Genomic DNA, 24,032 nt, shown 5'->3' with positions numbered 1-24,032 from the left:
TTACACCAGTCAGAATGTCTAAGATTAAAAATTCAGGAGACAGCAGGTGTTGGAGAGGATGTGGAGAAAGAGGAACACTCCTCCACTGCTGGTGGGGTTGCAAATTGGTACAACCACTCTGGAAATCAGTCTGGCAGTTCCTCCGAAAACTGGGCACCTCACTTCCAGAAGATCCTGCTATACCACTCCTGGGCATATACCCAGAGGATTCCCCACCATGTAATAAGGATACATGTTCTACTATGTTCATAGCAGCCCTATTTATAATTGCCAGATGCTGGAAAGAACCCAGGTATCCCTCAACAGAAGAGTGGATGCAAAAAATGTGGTATATCTACACAATGGAGTACTATTCAGCCATTAGAAACAATGAATTCATGAAATTCTTAGGCAAATGGATGGAGCTAGAGAACATCATACTAAGTGAGGTAACCCAGACTCAAAAGGTGACTCATGGTATGCACTCACTAATAAGTGGATATTAACCTAGAAAACTGGAATACCCCAAACATAACCCATACATCAAATGAGGTACAAGAAGAAAGGAGGAGTGGCCCCTTGTTCTAGAAAGACTCAGTGAAGAAGTATAGGGCAAAACCAGAACGGGGAAGTGGGAAGGGGTGGGTGGGAGGACAGGGGGAGAAAAGGGGGCTTATGGGACTTTCGGGGAGTGGGGGGGGGGGCTAGAAAAGGGGAAATCATTTGAAATGTAAATAAAAAATATATCGAATAAAAAAAAAAAGAAAGAAAGAAGGGAGAGAAACTGCTGGACCTGAACTAAACATCAGGAAAGAAGGCAACTACCTGTCAATCTGTGCAGAATGTGAAACTCAATGCAAGTTGGTGTCCATCTTGACCTAGGGTCTCCAAAAATGCCTGAGAAAGGGTTTATATGTGACTGCTTTATGTACACATATAAACACAAAGAAAGGAAATGGATGGCTAAAAAGAAAAGAATGAGGAAAGCGGAACTTCAAAGAAAGCATGTGTTATCAGGGCCAGGACTGGTGGTACAGCTCTATAGTCCATGCTACTCGGAGCGTTAAGGAAGAGAATGACAGTTTCAAGTCCTTTCAGGACTAGGACACAAGTTCAAAGTCAGCCTAGGCAACTTAGAGAGACACTGCCTGAAAACAGAAAGTGAAAAACTGTTCAGGGCATAACTAATTGGTAGGACACTTGTGTAGTATGTATGAGCCCCTAGGGTAAAGATCAAGTGCTGTAAAAGAAAAAGGCTGAAAAGCATTCATGTTCAGCAAAAATGCTTAATTGACCCACTGTCTTCAAACCTATACGGCCAGACAATTTGAGGTCAGCCAGTTAAGATACATGTAAGATATAATGTAAAATATATTTAGAACTGTTCATAAAACCAAAGAGGAGTATTCCACATCAACTAGAAATTCTCCACCACAGTGTTAAGTCCCAAGCATTTAGGGATTTGTCAAAGTTTCAGAATGGCTTGGCAAGATTCTATACATGCCTAACATAAAAGTGGCCTAGAAGTCCAGGACAAAAAAAATGAAAGCTACTCTGTATAGCCAAGGAAAGTATCTGCAACATTAAATCTAACAGCAGCCTATTGCCATAGCAACAAGCAACAGCTAGAGTAAGAATCGGCCCAAGAGAAGGTGAAATGACAAAGACATCTTTGATCGAATACCTACCATCTACCCACAGTCCACACCTTTTCTGGCCTGGAGCAATAAACTGGCTTGTATCCAGTTCATACCAGAGTTCACATGCAGGTTCCTGTGATTTCTAGCCTCTGGACTTCCCCGCCTCTGTTTAAGACTAATTACCTCCAAATAGCAGTGATACCTGACAAGCAAATCAACCAAATTAGAGTTTTGATCTATTCCTTGTGACATAGAAAATGTTTGAGAAACATCATGCAATTGACCTGGTATTTTATGAACACATGCTGCATTCCAGACTTACACACAGAGGAAGATTGTCAGAAAATATTAAATATGGTCGCTGCTCTGATGTCTCATTAGGGGAATACTGAAAGAACACTGTAGGAAGATTTCTAAAAATAGAGAAAGCTAGAACTGATAAAATAGGATTGCAATGAATTGTGGGTGTTTAGAGTTATAACATTGCTCCCAGCAGCTCTGGATAGACTCTCGGGGGTCATTGAAGAGCAATGGTGAAGGCAATTTTAGTGGAAACTCCCCACGTCAAATAGTAACAGATGCTAGTGCTGGGCCATAGGGTGATTTTTGCTCTCTTCTGTTAATGTCTTTGTAAAATTTTCACAAGTCTCATATATAAATACATATATTACTTTAATACGAAAAGAATATATGCACTTTTTAAATAACCAAAGTATGTAGAGTGACTGGTACTCTCACACTCTTCTGGTTGAGTGCAAAATGGTACACTCGTTTAAAAAAAATGTTAAGCTACTTCTGTTTAAATATAAGCTTGCTAGTTGACCAAGAAATCACACTCCAAGGCATTTACCCAAGAAAAAGATATACCTATCCCCCTTCTCTCTCTCTCAGTCTCTGTGTGTGTGTGTGTGTGTGTGTGTGTGTGTGTGTGTGTGTGTGTGTATGTGTGTATGTGTATACCTTCCTTCTGTCCCAACAAACATCAACCATGCACAAATGTTTAAAGCACCTATTATATGTGTATGATATACCACATGAACATTAATATATTTAACTAATATTTTTTCTGCAAGAAAACCCTGAAACTTCCATTGGGGAATAGAGAAACAAATTTTGAATTATTTAAAGAAGAAATTCTATTTAGCAACAGAAAAAGGAACTACTGAAACACATGACCACATTGGGAGGATTTCAAATACATCACATCTTGGAAGTATTAAAGGAAAAGCCATCCAGACTCAAAAGTCATTTGTTCTATGATTGTATTTTGGAAAATAAAGCCTTTATTAAAAATATATATAGCTTCAGAAAACTGATGGGTTGTTATTAGGATCTGGAAGTTAAGAAGAGGTTAAATGCAATGTGAACCCAGAAGGGAGCAGGCAGTGGCATGGCACTGTATCTGGTTGTGGCTGTGGTCACATGCTTCTATGCACTTGCTGTCACTCATTGATGTTAATGTCAAAATGTCCATTTCTCTATATGGAAAATGAATTTTGAAACAGGGCTTCACTATGGAACCCTGACTAGCCACAAATAGCAATTCCACTGGGATTCCAGGCCTGTACCATCATATCTAGCTTTTAATTTTTAAAGAAAAATTAATGTCATAACAAATCCTCCAAAAGAGTATATGAACAGTCCGTTAGTCCAGTAAAAAGCAGGAGATTTTGTTGGAAGTATTAAAAGTTTATAAAAATGAGTTCTACTTGCAATGTTAGGAGCCAAGTGGGACACAGCCTCAGAGAACCATTACAACAATCCAGAGGCAAGATTTACTGACCCTCTGAATAAAGACATAGGAGAACAAATCACCAAAACTGAGTCCAGATATTTGGTGCTTCACAATGATGTCTATGTCAATAGGGTTCTTCTGAATGGGCGTGACAAGGACCAACTATGGCTTAGCTAAGCCAGACACAGAAGTAAACGGAGGTAGAGCTATACTAGAAGGTTTTGAACAAATTACAGTAGGAAAATCTGAAAAAAGTGGTGTGCCTGATTGTTTTCATGAGTCACTGTACAATTAGCAACCACTTCTACCAAAATGTCAGCTGGCTTAATGAAGGTGCAGCTGGACACCACCACTTCATCTAGCATTTCCTCTTATTCGCTTTCTGCTCCAGAGAACCACCTATGCTATGGTAAGAGATACCCATGCAAAACTTACTGGGTTTTCATAAATATCTAAGCTGAAAGTGGGGCATCTGTAACATGGTACTGTCTTTGGCCATTAGGAAATATGAATGCCTTCCCACCCTGCACACTGTTCCTTCAGAGCGATAACTCTGATATATGTGCTGTAGATCTCCTAAATCAGGTCCTTGAGATTACAAAAACTGCACCAGCAGCAGTGGCCAACACCATTACTCATGCTGGTGCTGACTAGATTCCTCCTCCCCTGCTTCATGTTTCCTGCCTCAGATGCTCTGAACCTACAGTGTCCATTACATTAGTCATCGGAGACTAGTCATGCCTTCACTCTCAAGCTTTGATTCCCAAGGAAGCTGAACACTGGGTAGGATCAAGGGCAGATCTGCTGTCATCAGGTGTAGGGATTTTTAAACTCTCTGTCCGCTCAGGAAAGCTTATCTCCAATCAACTGCAACCACTTTCTAACTGACCCTGTTTTAGATTACTTATATACTCTGAAGTCAAAAAGTATGCACTCTAACACTGTAACCCCAAAAGAACTTCTTTAAAAGGGAAAATACCAGTTCTCCAACAAGTATGCTAAGGTTAGAAAATGGAGTAACTAGGCAAATGTTGTTATCTCATTGTAAGTAATTTTTGAATGCTGCTATCTTATCGATGTTGAAAACTAAATCAGTATATGAGTGATAGAATATCAACACCTTGTAAAAAGAATTGTACATTTCTTTGCTCTAGGGAATCAGCAACCTTCTAGATCCTGGTGAGATTCTTAAACTAAAAAGCAGATAATTAAAGTATAATCTATATTGTGAGAGCTCTGATGGGTTTTTCTTTGTGACAGTCTGTAATTAGTATTGTGAACTTGGAAAGTTCAGCCTCTAACAGATGTTAAATGACAGCTTCCTCTCTGCTCACTCTTGCTTTGTCTCACTCTAGGTTAATATCCAACACAGGCATTAAACACTTGCCAGCCGTTCACAAGATCCAGTCTCTCCAAAAGGTTCTCTTGTAAGTTTTTATTAATAGGGTGTCAATCAGCCTTCCAACATCATAACAAATGTGAAATAGACCTAGAAAGACAAAATGATTATCTTAGTTTACACTTCCCCAAATTTTAGTTTGTGTTTGGTTGGTCCCTGGCTTTGAGTTTACTATGCCTTTCTGTTCTTCTCTTTTAACTATGGTCTCTAATATCCATCACAGTACATTTTCCAAATACATGGCCCTATGTGAGCAGAAGGAGGAAGACAAAGAGCAAGAGGGGCCAGCAAAGTTCAGTTTGAGTGAAGTTTACCGGCTCTGCAGTAACAACCATTAACAAACAAGCTTAAAACAAATCAAGTTTTCTATACATGGATGCTTAACATATATGGAACTTACATGGAGGCTCTCTGCAACACCCCCAGATTCCTCTATGCTCCCTTACTTCTAGAGCTCCTGTGTTTCCCTTACACAGAGAAACTTCCTGAAAGATCTGCACTACGGGATTAATAATAACTGTTTTCCCTTTTCTCAGGAAATATGTAACTTAAAAGAGAAGGAGAAAAGAAACTATGTGAAGCTAGAGACAGCTAAGTAGTAGAGTATTTTTTCCTAGAAGGCATGAGTATTTTTGTGTTTGATCCTCAGCACAGAAAAGGTAGGGGGAGTGGACAGGGGAAGGGGATAGAAGAAAGGAAGAAAAGGAGGGGGGGAGTAAGGGAGGGAGGGAGGGAGGAAGGAAGGAAGGAAGGAACAAAGAGAGGTGGGAGAGGGAGGAAGGAACAGAAAGAAAGGCAAGGTAGAAAGGGGGAAAGGGGAGTGGGGAAAGGAAAGGAAAGGAAAGGAAAGGAAAGGAAAGGAAAGGAAAGGAAAGGAAAGGAAAGGAAAGGAAAAGAAGAAAAATGCTATTTCCAATAGTGAACCTGTGAAAATCTGGACAAACCCCAAAGGAAAAGGTCAGAGCGGGCATAAGCCATTGAGAATGTAAGACAGAGAGAATCTTCTAGGCTTTTTGAATTTTTCCAGCTGTTAGCACTTCTGCTGTTATATGGTCACCAGACCTGGTAGGTCAGTCTGATGGAAAGATAAGTAAAACAAACAGAAAAAAGTTTTCAGTATCTTTTAACATGGGAAGAAAAATCAATATTTTTTCCTTTGGCTCAAGTAAAAGGAAAGAAAAAACAATATATAAGAAAAAGGAAAAAGACCTGAGGGATAACTCAGATATAAGTGATTGGTTTATAAGTACAAGGGCCTGAGTTTGACATCCCTAACCCCTACGTTTTAAAAGGCAACTATGTACCACCATGCTTAGAGTTTCAATACTAAGAAGATAGAGGCAGGACACTTGAGATTTGCTGACCAGCTAACCTGGCATACTAGTCTACTTCTAAGCCAATGGCACATGGTGTCTCAAGAGAAAGGTTAGTGGCACCTGCGGAATGACCTGAGACTGTCCTCTGACCTACACACACATTCAGAGAAAATACTGGAAGAATGAGAAAGAAGGAGAAGACACAAATAAAATGAACAGAGAGGTCCATCCATAGGAACTAAGTCAGCTTCTGGGTCTCTTATTGAGCAGAGACCAACTGCAGAATCAAGGCTAATAAGGAGCTATATTGAGAAGAACCTCAACACAGTGACCTTTTAAAGAATCCTCCAAAGAGAAAAGGTCCTACGGCTTTACAATGTCTTCCTTGGGAAGAACTAACACAATACAGAAAAACAGGCCATTTGTTGCCCAAACTTTGAGCTGTTATCCTCTGAACAAAAACTCTATCAAAGTGTTATGCCAGCTGCAGAACTTAGTGCCAGCAAGCTGCGTGTAGGAAGGTTACACAGGTGGAGCCCACACAAACATCTAATTTGTCTGCTCTTTCTTCTTAGAGACATTCAAGATAACATAAACATCCACATCATTGCCAGAAACTCCTTCCTGGGACTGAGCTTTGAAAGTGTGATTCTGTAAGTAAGGGGCAAACCCATAGTCTAACACTTGGTCCTTCACTAATCTCTGTCTTTCTCACAACGGCCTAAGCCTTTGTGTGTTTGTTTAACACTGGCATTTAGCCATTTAAATCATTCTATGGATTCTGTGTTTCCTCTCATTTCTACTTCTCTGCATCTCAACATGGACTCATGTTAATAATTCATGATTCTCTAGTGCAATTCAAGTATTTAAAATTGCTCTTTGACTGATGGTCTCCCATGATGCAGCATCTGCTCCAAAGGACAAAATAGCTTGTGTGTCAATAAAGCTGATTATTGCCTGGCAAGGCTTCTGTAGCCAAAAGAGAACAATCAGGAGGGAAGTGGACTTCCATTCTGGCCCATGCTGAGCATGCAAAGATGGTCTCCTTTGCTCAGAATTATCATGCTTGCTAATAAGCTAATAATCTGTCTGAATTCTGGGGAAGTTTTAAACTGCACTAGGTGTCTCTAAGGAATGCCTTTCTATTCCTCTCTGTTACTCGCCAGCATGGCAGTCCACCCGCTTCTCAGGATAGTCAAGAAACTAGGTACTATGAACTACCAAGGATTCCCAGGAGTCATGCAACTTAGATGCACACAAATTGACAGTTGGAGACTGACTGCAATTACATCTTAAGAAATGAATTCCATCTTCCTGCTTCACAGATTGTCATGGGTTCATTTCACAGTGTGGTTTCTCGTGAGTCTGTTTTTAAATGAACTTCACTGTATGCAGTTGGCCAAGAGCAGCAAATGCCATGGAGATGTTGGCTCTTCACCATTTTGTTTATGGCTGCTGTGTGATTCCATAGCCACACACTTCTCGAGAAGATACTTTTCTCTTGGGAGTCAACATTCTTCAGACATATCTCCAAAAGATAAGTTCACACTTGTGAGGACAATATCTATTTTCTTACCTTGTCTGTTCCTTAATCCATATATAATAGAGTAAAAGATTTTTGCTCAACGCAGCTATGAGTTTCCAGTTGTTCTTATTCTGAGTAGTACCTTTAATACCAGGATGTTTTCTCCTAAGAGAGCCATCTAATGCACTCAGGGGAAATGTAATAACATGATGTTGAGCACTCAAAACCTCTCCACCTCATCACGTCTCCAAAACTTCTGAAATTCTATTCTAAAGACAAATGTAAATATTTATTTGTTCTAAACATCCTAAGGTCACCTGGCCCTTGGCTACTGACTCAAAAAATGAGCAATAGAAAACCATTTTTAAGGACCTCTGAGTCCTTTCTCCCCCACCTCTGGGTGAGAAAGCAGAGGGGCTGCTAGGGAAAGAACCTAGTGATGGCCTTCCTGAAGAATGAGGAGGCCAAATCTACTTGAGGAGAACAGGGTACAACTGATGGCCTGAGGTGGCCTGAAGCACTCCTGTCCAAACAAACCTGCTTCCCAGACATCTTAGTGAAATGAGCACAACTGTCCCCCGTCCCAGAGTCAGCAGTGGCTGCTCACTCAAGCGCATGCTGCCATAGCCCACAGTCGCTGTAACTGATTTCTCATCCTTTCAGCCATAACCCAGAGCCACCTCCACAAACCTCCAATAACCAGGGCCCCATGGGTCACTGGAGATGTTCAAGTTGTCTGACAACTTAATTAGATCGTTCTGATGACAGCTAGTCCTGCTGCTGTGGCTTAAGAGCATAAAGCCCCAAAGAAAGGTGAACAAGATCGTTCTGTCTCTGTCTCAGAAATATTTGTTCAATAATTATGACTTCAATCCTTCAAGTCAGAGGAGATCCTTGATCTTCCTATAGAATTTTCTCTGTACGTGGGTGGAGTGTACAAAGATCTTATAGGTATAGGATCTAGACAGTGTACCTTTAAAAAAAAAACTAAATTTCATGTATTCATTCTTCTCCATGAAGCCCAGTTATTTCTGGGAATAGACAATGCCCAGACATAATGCAAACTTCAAAACTTACAAAAGGGTTGCACAGTGATAAAGCAGCAGTATCTGCCCTCCCATCCCATCCCTGAGCTTAAGGGTTGCATCTTATTTATCCCACTAACTGTGCTGTCTGACCCTGCTCCAGTATGTCCAATTACAGCCCCCTGTATTGTAGGCATCTGACATTATTAAGTTTTTAATGGGCTTTTATTTCAGATGGCTGAATAAGAATGGGATTCAAGAAATACACAACTGTGCATTCAATGGAACCCAGCTAGATGAACTGTAAGTAGTCCTGACTGCTCTCCCAGGCCATTTAGAGGGAAATGGCTCTTACAACAGGGATATTTATGTGGCTTTCTTTTTCTTATTCTTTCTCCAACTCCATCCCCAGGAATCTAAGCGATAACAATAATTTGGAAGAATTGCCTAATGATGTTTTCCACGGAGCCTCTGGGCCAGTCATTTTGTGAGTAACTTCGTCTGTTTCCATGCAGAAGAGCTCAGCTTATATGAGCTAGAAGTCAACTTTCTCTACCTTGAAGAAGCTTACAAGATAGGGTAGTCAAACAAGGTCAATTTTGATGTCTTGATACCTGTGAAGATTTGTGGGGACAATTTAGGATTGAGCTACAGTATGACTTTCTATACACTGGTGACAATAACATGTAATGAGTATGTCCTGAATCTCAGACAGTGTTCTAAGAGGTTAAAGTATATTCTCAATTAATCTTTATAAAGCCCTCTGGGATAAGAGCTATCATTGTCATTTTGAAGAAAGAAAAACTGGATTACCTGGTGAAGTTAACAAACTCACACAAATGCAATGCAAGCTGTATAGAAGGTATTTCAAATTAAGTGGTGGGACCCATGATAAAGTCAGGCATTCTGCTACGTGTCTCTTCCTTGACAGCGACAGCTTGATGCTCCTTCCTATCCTGAGTAAGCGGGAGTCATGCATATACACATCCACTCAGTGCACTGAGGTGCCCATGCACACTACTTTCGGATCTTCTCTCCAGATCCAGTGGGATATATCAGTGCCTTACTTCCTGTGTCAGAACTTCCTCCCCTATACCTCTTCCACACTCCCAACTTTCTTCAAAAGTGGCTTTGCCCCTCCTCTTTTCTTCTTTTTTTAAATTGAATATAATCTTCATTTACATTTCAAATGCTAAAACCTTTCCCAGTTTCCCCACTCCGCTAAAACCCTCAACCCCTCCTCCCACACGCTACCTCCAAGTATATGCCACTCTACCTGACCCACTTCCACCTCCTCCCACCCCTTGATTTCCCTTTGTGGAGCATCTATTGAGCCTTCACTGGACCAAGACCACTCCCCCCACTGATGTGACAGGCATTCCTCTGTCGCATTTTTGGCTGGAACCATGTGTACCTCTTGATTGATAGTTTAGTCCCTGGAAGTCCTAGGTCATCTGGGTGGCCGACCTCATTGTTCTTCCCATGGGGCTGTAAACTCCTTCAGCTCATCCAGTCTGCCCTCCAACTCCTCCAGTTGGTTGGCTGCTGGCATCTGCCTCTGTACGTGTAAGGCTCTGGCAGTGCCCCTCCTGAGACAACCACAACAGGCTCCTTCCAGTATGCACTTCTTGTTGTCCATAATAGTGTCGGGGTTTGGTGACTGTTTATAGGATGAATCCCCAGGTAGGGCAGTCTCTGAGTGGCCTTTCCTTCAGTCTCTGTTCCACATTTTGTCTCCATTATTGCTCCTGTGAGAATTTTGATCCCTTTCTCAGAGGAACTCAAGCACCCCCACGTCAGTCCTTGTTCTTGAGCTTCCTATGGTCTCTGAATTGTAATTTGTTCATTTTGAGCTTTTGGGCTAGCAACTACTTATTAGTAAATGCATACCATCTTCATTCTTTTGTGATTGGGTTATCTCTCTCAGGATGACACTTTATAGTTCCATTCATTTGCCTAAAAATTTCATGAATACATTGTTTTTTAAAGCTGAATAATACTCCATTGTATATATATACCACATTTTTTGTATCCATTCCTCTGTTGAAGGACATCGGGGTTCTTCCAGCTTCTGGCTATTATAAATAGGGCCGCTATGAACGTAGTAGAGCATGTATCCTTATTACATGTTGGAGCATCTTCTGGGTATATGCCCAGGAGTGGTATAGCTGGGTATTCAGGTAGTACTATGTCTAATTTTCTGAGGAACTGCCAAACTGATTTCCAAAGTTTTACCAGCTGGCAATCCCACCAACAATAGAGAAGTTTTCCTCTTTCTCCACATCCTCTTCAGCATCTGCTGTCCCTGAAGTGTTTTTATCTTAGCCATTCTGACAGGTGTGAGGTGGAATCTCAGTGTTGTTTTGATTTGCATTTCCCTGATATCTAAGGGTGGTGAACATTTCTTTAGGTACTTCAGAGTCAGAGGAAACAACAGTTTCCTGTGTTGAGAATTCCCTGTTTAGGTCTGTATCTCATTTTTAATGGGGTTATTTGACTCTTTGGAGTCTAACTTCTTGAGTTCTTTGGATATCAGCCCTTTATCAGATGTAGGATTGGTAAATATCTTTTCCCAATCTGTTGATTGCCATTTTGTCATATTGACAGTGTCCTTTGCCTTACAAAAGCTTTGCAGTTTTATGAGGTCCCATTTGTTGATTCTTGTTCTTAGAGCATAAGCCATTGGTGTTCTGTTCAGGAAATCTTCCCCTGTGCCCATGTGTTCAAGATTCTTCCCCACTTTCTCTTCAATAAACTTCAGTGCATCTGGTTTTATGTGAAGTTCCTTGATCCACTTGGACTAGAGCTTTGTACAAGGAGATAAGAATGGGTCGATTTGCATTTTTCTGCATGCAGATCTCTAGTTGATCCAGTACCATTTGTTAAAAAAGCTGTCTTTCTTCCATTGGATGGTTTTAGCTCCTTTGTCAAATATCAAGCGACTATAGGTGTGCTGGTTCTTTTCAGGGTCTTCAATTCTATTCCATTGATCTTCCTGCCTGTCTCTGTACCAATACCATACAGTTTTTATCACAGTTGCTCTGTAGCAGAGCTTGAGGTCAGGGATGGTGATTCCCCAGGAGATCTTTTGTTGTGGGGAATAGTTTTTGCTAACCTGGGCTTTTTGTTATTCCAGATGAATTTGAGAATTGCTCTTTCTAGATCTATGAAGAATTGATTTGGAATTTTGATGAGGATTGCATTGAATCTGTAGATTGTTTTTGGAAAGATGTAAACTACATTAATCCTGTCAATCCATGAGCATGGGAGATCTTTCCATCTTCTGAGATCTTCTTCTATTTCTTTCTTCAGAGACTTGAAATTCTTGTCATACAGATCTTTCACTTGTTTGGTTAGAGTCACACCAAGGTATGTAATATTATTTGTGACTGTAAATATGATTTGTGATTGTAAAAGGTGTCATTTCCCTGATTTCTTTATCAGCTTGTTTATCCTTTGAGGATAGAAAGGCTACTATTGATTTATTTGAGTTAATTTTATATCCGGCCATTTTGCTGAAATTGTTTATCAGCTTTAGGAGTTCTCTGGTGGAAGGTTTGGGGTGGCTTATGGATAAGATCATATCATTTGCAAATAGTGGTATTTTGACTTCTTTCTTTCCAATTTGCATCCTTTTGACCTCCTTTTTTGTCTGATTGCTCTGGCTAGGACCCCAAGTACTATACTGAATAGATAGGGAGAGAGTGGGCAGCCTTGTCTGGTCCCTGATTTTAGTGGGGTTGCTTCAAGTTTCTCTCCATTTAGTTTGATATTGGCTACTGGTTTGCAGTATATTGTTTTCACTCTGAAGTAGTTACTGCCTTTGTCATTGAGGTGGGTTTACTGTATGCAGCAAAATGTTGGGTCCTGTTTACATTTCCAGTCTGTTAGTCTATGTCTTTTTATTGGGGAATTTAGACCATTGATAAGAGATACTAAGGAAAAGTGATTGCTACTTACTGTTATCTTCTTTGTTAAAGGTGAAATTCTTTGTATGGATATCTTCTTTTGGATTTGTTGAAAGATGATTACTTTATTGCTTTTTCTATGATGTGGTTCCCTGCCTTGTGTTGGTATTTTCCACCCTTTGTAGAGCTGGATTTGTGGAAAGATGTTGTGTAAACTTGCTTTTGTCATGGTAATTGAGAGCTTTACTGGGTATAGTAGTCTGGACTGACATTTATGTTCTCTTAGGATCTGCCCAGGATCTTCTAGGTTTCATAGTTTCTTGTGCAATTCTGATAGGTCTGCCTTTATATGTTACTTGACCTTTTTCCCCTAGTGCTTTTAATATTCTTTCTTTGTTTAGTGCATTTGGTGTTTTGATTATTATGTGACAGGAGGAATTTCTGTTCTGGTCCAGTCTATTTGGAGTTCTGTAGGCTTCTTGTATCTTCATGGGCATCTCTTTCTCTAGGTTAAAGAAGTTTTCTTCTATAATTTTGTTGAAGATATTTACTGGACCTTTAAGATTTAAATCCTCTCCTCTATACCTATAATCCTTAGGTTTGGTCTTCTCATTGTGTCCTGGATTTCCTGGATGTTTTTGGGTTACAAGCCTTTTGCATTTTGCATTTTCTTTGACTGTTGAGTCAATGTTTCTATGGAATCTTCAGCATTTGAGATTCTCTCTTCTATCTCTTGTATTCTGTTGTTGATGCTTGCAACTATGACTCCTGAATTCTTTCCAAGGTTTTCTATTTCCAGAGATATATCACTTTATGACTTCTTTATTATTTCTACTTTCTTTTCTAGATCCTGGATAGTTTTGTTCATTTCCTTCACTTGTTTGTGTTTTCTTGAAATTCTTTAAGGGATTTTTATGTTTCTTCTTTAAGGGCTTCTTCCTGTTGGCCCATGTTCTCCTGTGTTTCTTTAAGGGATTTTTGTGTTTTCTCTTTAATGGCTTCTACCTGTTGACCCATGTTCTCCTGTATTTCCTTAAGGGAGTTATTTATGTCCTTCTTGAAGTCCTCTGTCAGCATCATGAGATGTGATTTTAAATCCAGCTCTTGCTTTTCTGATGTGATAGAGTATCCAGGATTTGCTCTTGGGGTAGTACTGGGTTCTGATGGTACCATGTTGGCTTTGTTTCTCTTGGTAATGATCTTGCATTTGCCTTTGGCCATCTAATTATCTCTGGTGTTAGCTGGTCTCACTGTCTCTGACTGTGACTTCTCTGTTCTGCAAGTCTGTGTATCTGTACTCCTGAGATTCCCATTCTCTCAAATGCTGCTGGTTCTCTAGAAAGTATCATGAGATGGGGCCTTCCCTGTGTCAGAACTGGAATGGGGCAAGTGGCAGAAGAGGGAATAGAAGGAACACACCCCTTTTCTCTTCTTATCTATGCCCCCTTTTGTAGATGATCTAAATCCTGTGTCCCTTCCAGGTCTCCCTAAAAGCCAGGCCATCAGTGACTTGCCTCTGTGACTACCACTGTCTTTGTGATACAGAGTGATGGAGGACACAATATCTCAGTTATCAAAGGTCATTTGTTAAAGTGCTTTCCTGGACCCTACACAAGATCCACTGAAGTAACTAAAGAATGTTCTTCAGGAAGAAAGGCACATAAAGGAAAGAAAAGAGGTACAGGAAGGCTGGCAAACAATAACTATAGTTATACCAACCCTAAGGCTTCCCCCTCCATGTCTAACTTCTCTGCAGATATCTGGTAGCCACACTTCTGTCGTCTTATTTACCAGTCATCACAGGCTTCCACGCAAAATCATTTACCTGCCTCCCTACCATGGGCCAACATCACTTTCACATGCACAAATGAACTGCATTCTCTTTTGTGAAAAAACAATCTTCTTATTTTCAAAATCATGTTCTGTGTGGCAGGGCAGTAACTCCGAAAATGTTTCTTATTGATGATAAAGGGTATGTTATAATTCTGAAATAGGCTCTACCCTTTGAAGAAATGAAAATATGTATTAAGATAGATTTATCAGCCTAAGTTCAAACATTAATCCCATGTGCCAGAGCTGCAATGGCAATATGAGAGACAAGAGGAAACACTGGCTTAAAGCCAGTCTGTCAGGGCAGACAACAGTGCTTAAAACTTAATCGTTCCCCTTTCTAAGACTCAGCCCCCTTATTTAAAGAACAGGAAATCCAGTATCTATTTTTTACAGTCTGAAGCTTAAAGGCATATACCCACAGAAATTTCCATATGCATATAGATGGATGTATAACTTCTACTTGTATTTTAGAGAGCTCTTCTATATAGTACAAGAAACCAAAAGAAGTTCTTCATCCCAAGGACATTATATTTTATGGAAGAGGAATCAGGTAATAATCATATAGTTTAATAGATTATGATGTTTGGTTTGAAGCACAATGTAAGGCACAGTAAAGAGTACCAGGAACATGGAGTATTTATAACCCATACGGTTAATGTGTTCTGTCCTGAGAGTTCTTGGAAAACAGACTTTAACAAAGTACTTCTGATGCCCTGTGGATGGGTAGAAGTTCATCCATTTCACCTAGCTACAAGTCCTGAGTGCTTTGGATGTTCTTTGTGAGCACTGCCTCCCAATCTTGGAAGAACATGTCAGCGGTGGGATATGCATTCAATATGCAACCTGCTGAATCTGTAGAGCCATAACCTATTGTATGCTCCTGAAAATGTTGCATGAGATATGATCCACAGCTGGCTCATTATCAAGCTGAGGCATCCAACACTAGAGATGGAAAATGACCCATTGAAGGTCATACTATAGCTATAAACAACACAGCTTGAGGCAAAAACTAGCCTTGATACTTCACATTCTCATGTGTTTCCACCATGCCATGAATACATCTACTAAGAGATCTGCAAGTTAGTCATTAGCCTCCCAACAACTGGTAGCAAACTGAAGTCGAAGGGAAAATAATTATGACCATCATCTGCTCGTCCTAGGAGCACAGGTCACTGACACAGACACATGGCTCAGGTGATCGTGTGCTGAGGTTGCACCAGCAGGATCCAGGCCAGACACTGATAATGTGTCTCCTCAGAATGCTAACAGAGAGCACAAAATACAAATCTCCCACCAGTCCCTGATGTGAATGTAAGCAGGAGAGAAGGAGTCAGCAGAAGCAATTCTGCAGGGTCCTGCCCTTTATAGGACTGTGTTGCCATCCCCTCTGTTGCTGGAACATATGTACACAGATTAGGAAAACAAACTTTGTAGGAATCCAGAGAAAATAAGAAACACTTTAATTGACTCAAAATGGTAGTGAAGCTGGTATGGTATGACACTCTGATAAACCTGGAACTCTGGAGGAAGACACAGGAGGATTTCCATGAGCTGCAACTGGCCTAGGTCAGTTATGTAGTAAGTCTGAGGACCTCCTGAGCTCAAGTCTTGCCTCAAAAGGCACTCTCAAATGGTGTTAAGCAAGAATAATATCCCATATATCTCCTGCCTTTTCATGTCAGTGTATAAGGATATGTGTGCAAGAACCTGGCTGAAATCCCAGCATGTAACTGCTAATTTCCTTCTGCCACTTCAAGGGCAAGTTATCACCTTAACTTCCTGCCTCTCCTTCTGGGACTTTGGGGTAATTCCAAATGTCCTTCATGCCTCTCTCCTCGACAACTGGGAAACAGAGAGACGATGGCCGATCTATCTCACTTTCTACTTCTGCAGTGTTGTGCAGCAGTTTCTCAGTGGGTTGTTTGGGTGACCATCTTCCTCCAGTGCTTTAAACGAGTGAGAGGAAACAGGAACATGCTCAAACAGCCCACAGCACAGCAGCTGCTACTCAAACCACAGTTTTACTTAGGTCTTGGGCCAGATTCCCAATTCTCACCCCAAAAAAAGAGTGCTTCGGGATTCTCAAGTCAGGAGGTCCACTACAGCATGCTCTCTTGGTATATGAGGAATGATCAGTAGACTCCCAATCAGGCTGAATAAATAGCAAAGCATTTATAACAGATCAGTGGATCCCATAGAAAGCCCTAGAACCAAGATGGGTCCTTAAAGTTATATTTAAGTAAGTCAAGAAAGCATGCCTCTTCATAAGCAGTCATTGCACATGGTTGACCCTGAGAAGGAGCCAGATTATGTAAGTCAGCCTAGGGCAGATCTCGCAAAAGAACACAGCTATGAGGCATTAGATTGTTAGTGGGTTTTGACTGAACTGAAGCAGGGTTTCTAAGTATGATTGCATATTACAAGAATCTGGAGGCTTTTTAAACTATAGATTGCTAATTCTCATACTAAGAACTCTTGATGCATTGACTCTGGCATACACTAGTTATTAGAGTACTTAATATACCAGGTACGAAACCCTGGGTTAATCCCCAGCCTTATATGAAATTGGGCATGATGACACACACTTGTAATTGCTGAACCAGAGGCAAGAGGTAGAAACAACAGGATCAGAAGTTCAAGTTCAATGACTGCATATCAAGTTGGAGGCCAGCCTGAGTCACATAAGACCCTGTTTCAAAAATTGGGGAGGGATGATTCAAAATCCCAGGGCCAGAGCTTAAGAACTGGTACCTCTAACAATGTACCCCAGTGGTGCTGATGCTGGTAGACCCAGAAGCTGCTCTAGCATCCTGCTCTAGAGTCAGCATTGGGATATGCCTTGCTCAGCCTCTACAGCATCTGCTGGAGTATGTCTTCCTTCTCCTTTCTCTCCAACAGATAAGTATAAAAGCTTCTAAGGGAATTGGTGCACTCACTCAAACTGATGGCTGTTTTTTCCTGAAGGTGAAAATTCTAGCTACATGAAGAACAGTGCACCTTTGAACACACAAGTCTAAGCTGTTTGATTGCAAAGAGGAAGGGATGCAGGGAGCCGGGGCAGTAGGCGAGCTCCATCATGTTTCAGAGGCATCACATCATCAGTTCCCCTTATGAGTGTTGACCTTGAACGTCAGCAGCCATCTAAGTTTTCACCTGATACTGTGAACTCACTAGAGCTGGACTTTTTTTTTAAGCAATCAAGCAATTGCTGTTTCCTTGGAAAACAGTTTCCTGTGGGGAAAATGCAATGTATTGCCTTTGCAGGCTGGAGCCAGTACAATCATATTCTGATGGTTTATCAAATTGATTTGGCTATAGCTCAGATTCACCTGATAGTTCAGATTCAAACACTGAGTTATTTGTATAAGAATGATTCTCTTCCATTACCAGTGTACCCACAGTCCTATAGATAGCAAATTGCCTTTTTATCCCACCTGGGATCATGAAAGAGAGGTCTTCTAGCCATCTGTCAATGTAGAATACACCAGAAATGTGCTCTCACTTATGGAAATGATTGACCTGCAATAATATCTTTGCTGGGAAAAATAGAAATTGTTCAAATCAAATTTGCGGCAGTGGCTATAACAGACTTTATTAAAGGGGCATGGAGCACTATTTAACTCCTGCCTCTCCTGTGCTGGTGTCATTCCTGATTGCTCTCTCCCTTGCCACTCCGTAACTCAATACCAAGAATCCTAATAGTGCTGAAACAATTTAGGATTACTAAATCTCTGGGACCCAGACATCAGCCTGTGGTGTCTCTGTTAGTACGTTTAATAGTCTAAAGTTTCAAAACTGTTCATTACCAAAATATAGCATGTGTTGAAATACTAACCAAAATTATATTTAAAAATGAAAAACTGTAACCATTTGACCTAACCAGGCTAGAAGACAAGGATTAGACAAACCAGTGAACAACCCCTGCCTCCTCTCTGTCCACCAGGAATGAGGTCAGAATTGAACATTCTCAAGTGCCCACTAAGGATTCAGTAGCAAATCTGCCACTGTATGTCTAGCCTGGGGATAGGTTTAAGGAGCAGAGAAACTTAAAACCAACCAAAACAGTTCCTGTTCTGCAGTAGTTGGTGAAAAAGTAAATGCTGACTGCTTGGGCAATAGCCATGCTAGGAATTTCCATTTTTTTCTCAAGAATTTATTTATTTATATTCACTTTACATTGTGATCACAGCTGCCCACCTCCTCCAAGTCATACCATTACAAATTCTTACCTCCATTGCACCCTCCCCTTCTGCTCAGAGAAGAGGAGCCGGCCCACTTTGGGTACCTCTTCCCCCTGGGTCATCTAGTCCCAGCAGGACTAGGTACATCCTCTCCCACTAAGGCCCTACCAGGCAGTTTCAGTAGAAGGGGATTCAATGGCAGAGAACAGAGACCAAGAAAGCCCCTCCTCCACTTGTTAGGGGACCTACATGAAGACCTGGCTGCAGATTTACTACAAATGTGTAAAAGGCCTAGGCCCAGATGCTACATCCTCCCTGGCTGAGAGCCCAGCCTCTGTGAGTTGCCATGGGCCCAGGTTAGTTGACTATCTAGGTCTTCCCGTTGGTGGTCTTGACCCCTCTGGCTTGCTCAATTCTATCTCCCACTCTTCCACAAGACTCCTTTAACTTCACCCGATTTCACTATGGATCTCTGAATCTGCCTCCATCCACTACTGAATGAAGCCTCTCAGGAGACAATTATGCTTTGTTTCTGTCAGCAAGCATAGTCGAGTATCATTAATAGTGTCAGGAGTTGGCGGTCTCTCGTGGGATGGGTCTCAAGCTGGGGCAGTCACTGGGTGGCTTTCCCCTCAGTCTCTGCTCCATCATAATCCCTGTGTATATTGTAGGCCATACAAATATTAGGGTGAAGGCTTTGTGGATGCATTAAAGAGCCCCTCTTTTCTCTGGACATCTTGCCTGGTTAAAGAAGGTAGCCACTTTTGTCTCTATATCCCCTTCTCAGCATAGACTTTAGGTCAGATTGTTAGAACAATTTACAACAGATTGTTGATTGAAACACTGTGACTTTGGTTTGGGATTGGGTTTGGCTTTTTGAAACATGCCTTACCCTGTAGCCTAGGCTGGCATAGAACTCATTGTATAATTCAGGCTACCCTTGAAATTCCAGCAGTGCTCCTGACTCAGGCACTCTGTTACTTAGGTTACAGGCAGGGTCCACTATACTGGACAGCATGATGACTTGTGACCAGTGAAGTAGCAGTGTGAATAGAATTTATAAACACAGGCAAATTTGTCCATTCATCTTTAGACTCATTTGTTTCTAGTTCACTTGATGTTCAATTTGTTGAATACTAACATATAGTGTGTGTGTGAGTGTGTGTGTGTATGTGTGTGAACTATATGTATAGATTCAACACTAATTTCTCAAAACTAGAAAACTACAGATTTCAATGAGTTATTTTTCTGTCTTGTATAAATTCTAAATTTCTATCTGGTTTTCAAAGCTTGGAGTTTTAATACCATCCCATACTTCCCTGTGTTCCTTAAAACATAATTGTCCATCATAGCCTTCACTGTGTTTCATTTTGTGCTCTGGGAATATCTGAAATACTAGCCAAAATGTCGCTAACCACAGTGATTGCATTAATCACAGTTCTCCAGAGACAGATAACCTATAACAAAGAGACATGTACAGATCTGTAGAATGAGATTCATCAGGGTAGTCAGTTCATGTGAAGGTGATAGCTGAGAGGCCCTTTTTATGCCATCTACAGCAGCAAGAACCAGGGAATCTGACAGGATGGCATAGTCCAAGTTCAAATCCTCAGCCCAACATTAGAGAGAACAAGGAGTTACTGGTCCAAGTCCTAAGGCTGCTGAATCTGGACTTTTGTTATATGAGGAAAAGGAAAAGAAAGATATTAGGTCCAGAAGTAAGAGGCCATATGAATTTCTCTTCCAACTGGATGATATCTACCCACATTGATTAAAGGCAAATCTTCTTCCCCAAACTCAACTGATTCACATACAATCTTCTGAAAATCCCCATAGATACTCAGAAATAATGCTTTCCTAGCTCTCTGGGTATCCATTAATCTGAAATTAACAGTTAAAATTAACCAGTTGAGTTACAAGCACTTATATTCATAAGAATGTGAATGGCTAATGTTTATTACACTCCATACGTTTTCACCATGTAGGAGTGAAAAGCATTTTTATAAAGAAATTATAAAATCAAATGTCATATTTCTGTTATCTGTGAAAATCATAACCAGGCAATAAGTGTGTGTGTGTGTGTGTGTGTGTGTGTGTGTGTGTGTGTGTGTGTGTGTGTGTGAGTTTGATAGAACAGGGTATATTAGCATTCTCTAGAATCATAGAGCATATGGGTAGTATCTATATAGTTAGGGAATTTGTTGATGACTTACAGTCTGTAGTCAAACTCCCCAACAATGGTCAGCAGCAGCTGTGGATAGCAGTCCAAGAATCTAGCAGTTCCCACAAGGCAAGCAGGCAAGGAAGGAAGAGTGAGTGAGTCTTCTTCCAATGTCCTTATGTAGGTCTCCAGCAGAGGGTGTGACCCAGATTAAAGACATGTGCCATGGCACCTTTAATCCCAGATGACCTTGAACTCAGAGATCTCCTTGTCTTAATCTTCTGGAATTCATAACCACTATGCTTCAAGATCTCCATGCCAAGATCCAGGTCAGAAACTTGTACCTCTGAGCCTCCAGATTAGGATCACAGGTGAGCCTTCCAATCTTGGTTGTAGTTAATTCCAGATATAGTCAAGTTGACAACTAGGAATAGCCACTACACAGGGTAAACATGGAAATATTATTATAGTTATGTCTCAAACAACATTAAACAAGACATACTTATCTTTATTCTTGCTGACAGAAATGTATATAAACTTAATTTGGACATTATGGGAGTTTTGTGTGATTTTTTTGAAAGCTTAATTGTGCAAGCTTTTGCCTGAGAACTTTGTAGGCAACAATGCCCTATGACAGCATCTAAAGGTTAGACACATCGTGTACTGCCAGTAGATGTTCACAGATTTCATGGCGGCCCAGAATTCTACAGAACCAATTCAGAAGCCATTAATGCTCTTAAAATCTGTGTCCAGAACTCAACTAGCAACGCTTCCATATTCTGTCACCTCAAAGCTTCAGAATTCATCCCATATTAAAGGACAGGGCATATAAGTGGTTAATAGAATCTTTATCATTGATAATATTAGATAACAGGATAGTATTCTATGGAATGTAAACGTTTATTTCACTAGACATCTAAAATTAATATTAATTACATACATATTCCAAACTCAAGAGAGAAGACTTAACTAAGAAAAAAGCTAGTTTTCAGTTTTATATTGCTTGCTTTGGAGAAATGTTCTTGACAAATAACTAGCACCATTGTTTTAAATTGTTCTTCATCAACTTCAATTCTTCCATGTCATTCCATAGACAGATCTTTTAACATAAAGAATAAGTACCTGTGAAATCTTCCACATATGAGAGAGAAGAAAGGAAAAGGAGAGGGCAGAGAATGGGAGCTTGTCCACAGAGAAGCACGTGCATGCTAATAGTAGAGCTGGCCTGAAGAAAAAGAAGGAAGTAGCAGGAAGATCTTGTAGAGCAGAGAATTGGGGAAGCTCTAAAACAAGGAGGAAAAATGACGAGCAGGCCAGCATAGCTGACTCATTTAGCAGCCGAATGACGGCTCTTCAAGGGACAATAGTTTATGTGCCAGACTTACATCTACCAGAACTCCAGATCAGAGAAATTATAAGTCAAAAACAAACACTAGAAAACATACTGCATATTGTTGTTCCTCCTATGGGGCTGAAAGCTCCATCAGCTCCTTGGGTCCTTTCTCTAGCTCCTCCATTGGGGACCTTGTGCTCAGTCCAATGGTTGGCTGAGAGCATCCATCTCTGTATTTGTCAGGCACTGGCAGAGCCTCTGAGGAGACAGCTATATCATGCTCCTGTCAGCAAGTGCTTATTGGCATCCACATTAGTGTCTGAGTGGAGCTTGTCCATGGAATGGATCCCCAGGTAGGGCAGTTTCTGGATGGCCTTTCCTTCAGTCTCTGCTCCACACTGAACCAACCAGTACCTACAGAGCTCCCAGGGACTAAAATACCAACCAAAGAGTACATACATATGGATGGACCTATGGCTCCAGCTGCATATGTACCAAAGGATGGCCTTGGTGGACATCAAAGAGAGGAGAGGCCCTTGACCCTGAGAAGGCTGGATGTCCCAGTATAGGGGAATGCCAGGACAGGGAAGCAGGAATTGGTGAGCAAGGGAAGGGGGGGGGGGATTGGATAGGTTGTTTCGAACAAAAAACCAAGAAAAGGGATAACATTTGAAATGTAAATAAAGAAAATATCTAATAAAAAAGAAAAAGAAAAGAAAGGGAAACATACTGCAGGCTGAGTGGGGTGTCACAGTCCTTTAGTCCCAGCACTCAGGAGGCAATGACAGGCAAATCTCTGAGTCTGAAGTCAGCCTGGTCTAGAAAGTAAGTTCTCGGACAGCTAAGGGCTATAGCACAGAGAAAGCCTAAATTGAAGGGGAAAAAAGAAGAGAAGAGGAGAAGAGGAGAAGAGAGGAGGGAAGGGAAGGACAAGGGAGGGGAAGGGAGGGGAGAAAAGAAAAAGGAAGAGGAAAATGAAAAGGAAAAAAGGAAAGCATGCCTCGGAGCATCTGAACCTGCTCTCTATAGGGATAGCAATGAGTGAGAAACATTAATAGCTAGCTTCTGTATATATAGGATGTTTCTCTAAGTTTGAATATGGAATACAAAAGAGTCAATGATGCCATCTAAATTTGTTTATGACAAGTAGGAACATCCAGCCTGCTTCAAGTGAAGCAATTTTTTCTTTTTTAAATGAAAACCTTAATTTTTAGTATCAAAACTTTACCTGCTGATTTGCAAGTTGGGATTGTGCTGAGGAAAACTTAGAGCATGAGTTTGAGAGAAGTAACTAGAATATAAACAGGGTTTTACTCACAAGGCTTGCCAGATTCATACACAGAGTAAGAGAAGACAGAACAGAGCACAGTAGGTACCCATGGTGAGGGTGGTGAGTGGCAGTTCTTAACAAGTGACAGTCAGGAGGAACCAAAAAATAGGAAAGTTAGAGTTAAGAGGCAGATATTAGTATAAATGGAGAAAATCATGAGGAAAATGACTCTAAATTTATAGAGACCTAAAAATAACCAAGACTACAGAAAGCAAGAATTAACACAACAAGAAATATTTAAATGCAGAATCACGACAGGAGGTTGTGGTGTACTTCTCTTGGTAATAATAGAATTGGGATGGGGGAATCAGTAGGTATAGAGGATTTAAATTGGAATAAGCAAATTTGATTTAATTGTCAAGAGGGAGAGTATAACACAGTCAAGTACTACATAAAGACAATTACTGGTTTTGAAAATGTCAGTCTACCTGATGATTTAATCAGGGACCAATAGCCTGGAGATCAGTGGTAGATAGCACTTCTAACCCCAGGACTTAAAGAGCAAGTGACAAGTAGCCTTCCTGTAGCCAAGGAACTAGAGAAAACTAAAGAAGCAAGATTTTCAGCAGCTCTATTTAGAAGCATTTGGGAATCTCAGAAAAGATTCAGACGCTACTTAAGACAGGAAGCAGAAGGAGATGCTCTCTTGCCATCCCACAAGACTCCC

General features: G+C 40.8%; 1 protein-coding gene across 2 annotated transcripts in view; it reads left to right on the top strand.

Annotated features, from left to right (window-relative positions):
- Fshr (follicle stimulating hormone receptor) overlaps nucleotides 1-24,032 on the top strand; it is a 200,379-nt gene that overhangs the window by 169,815 nt on the left and 6,532 nt on the right. The window contains exons 5-8 of one of the 2 annotated variants that reach the window (XM_052184813.1): nucleotides 4,710-4,781; nucleotides 6,645-6,722; nucleotides 8,854-8,922; nucleotides 9,032-9,106. In XM_052184813.1, the coding sequence (XP_052040773.1) occupies nucleotides 4,710-4,781; nucleotides 6,645-6,722; nucleotides 8,854-8,922; nucleotides 9,032-9,106 (294 nt within the window). The remainder of the gene's footprint in view (nucleotides 1-4,709; nucleotides 4,782-6,644; nucleotides 6,723-8,853; nucleotides 8,923-9,031; nucleotides 9,107-24,032) is intronic. The other variant, XM_052184814.1, reaches the window with a different exon arrangement.

Source organism: Apodemus sylvaticus, chromosome 6 (assembly GCF_947179515.1).
Source record: "Apodemus sylvaticus chromosome 6, mApoSyl1.1, whole genome shotgun sequence".
NCBI lineage: Eukaryota > Metazoa > Chordata > Mammalia > Rodentia > Muridae > Apodemus > Apodemus sylvaticus.
Note: the sequence above shows the minus strand (reverse complement) of the source record. Positions and strands in the feature narration are given on the sequence as shown.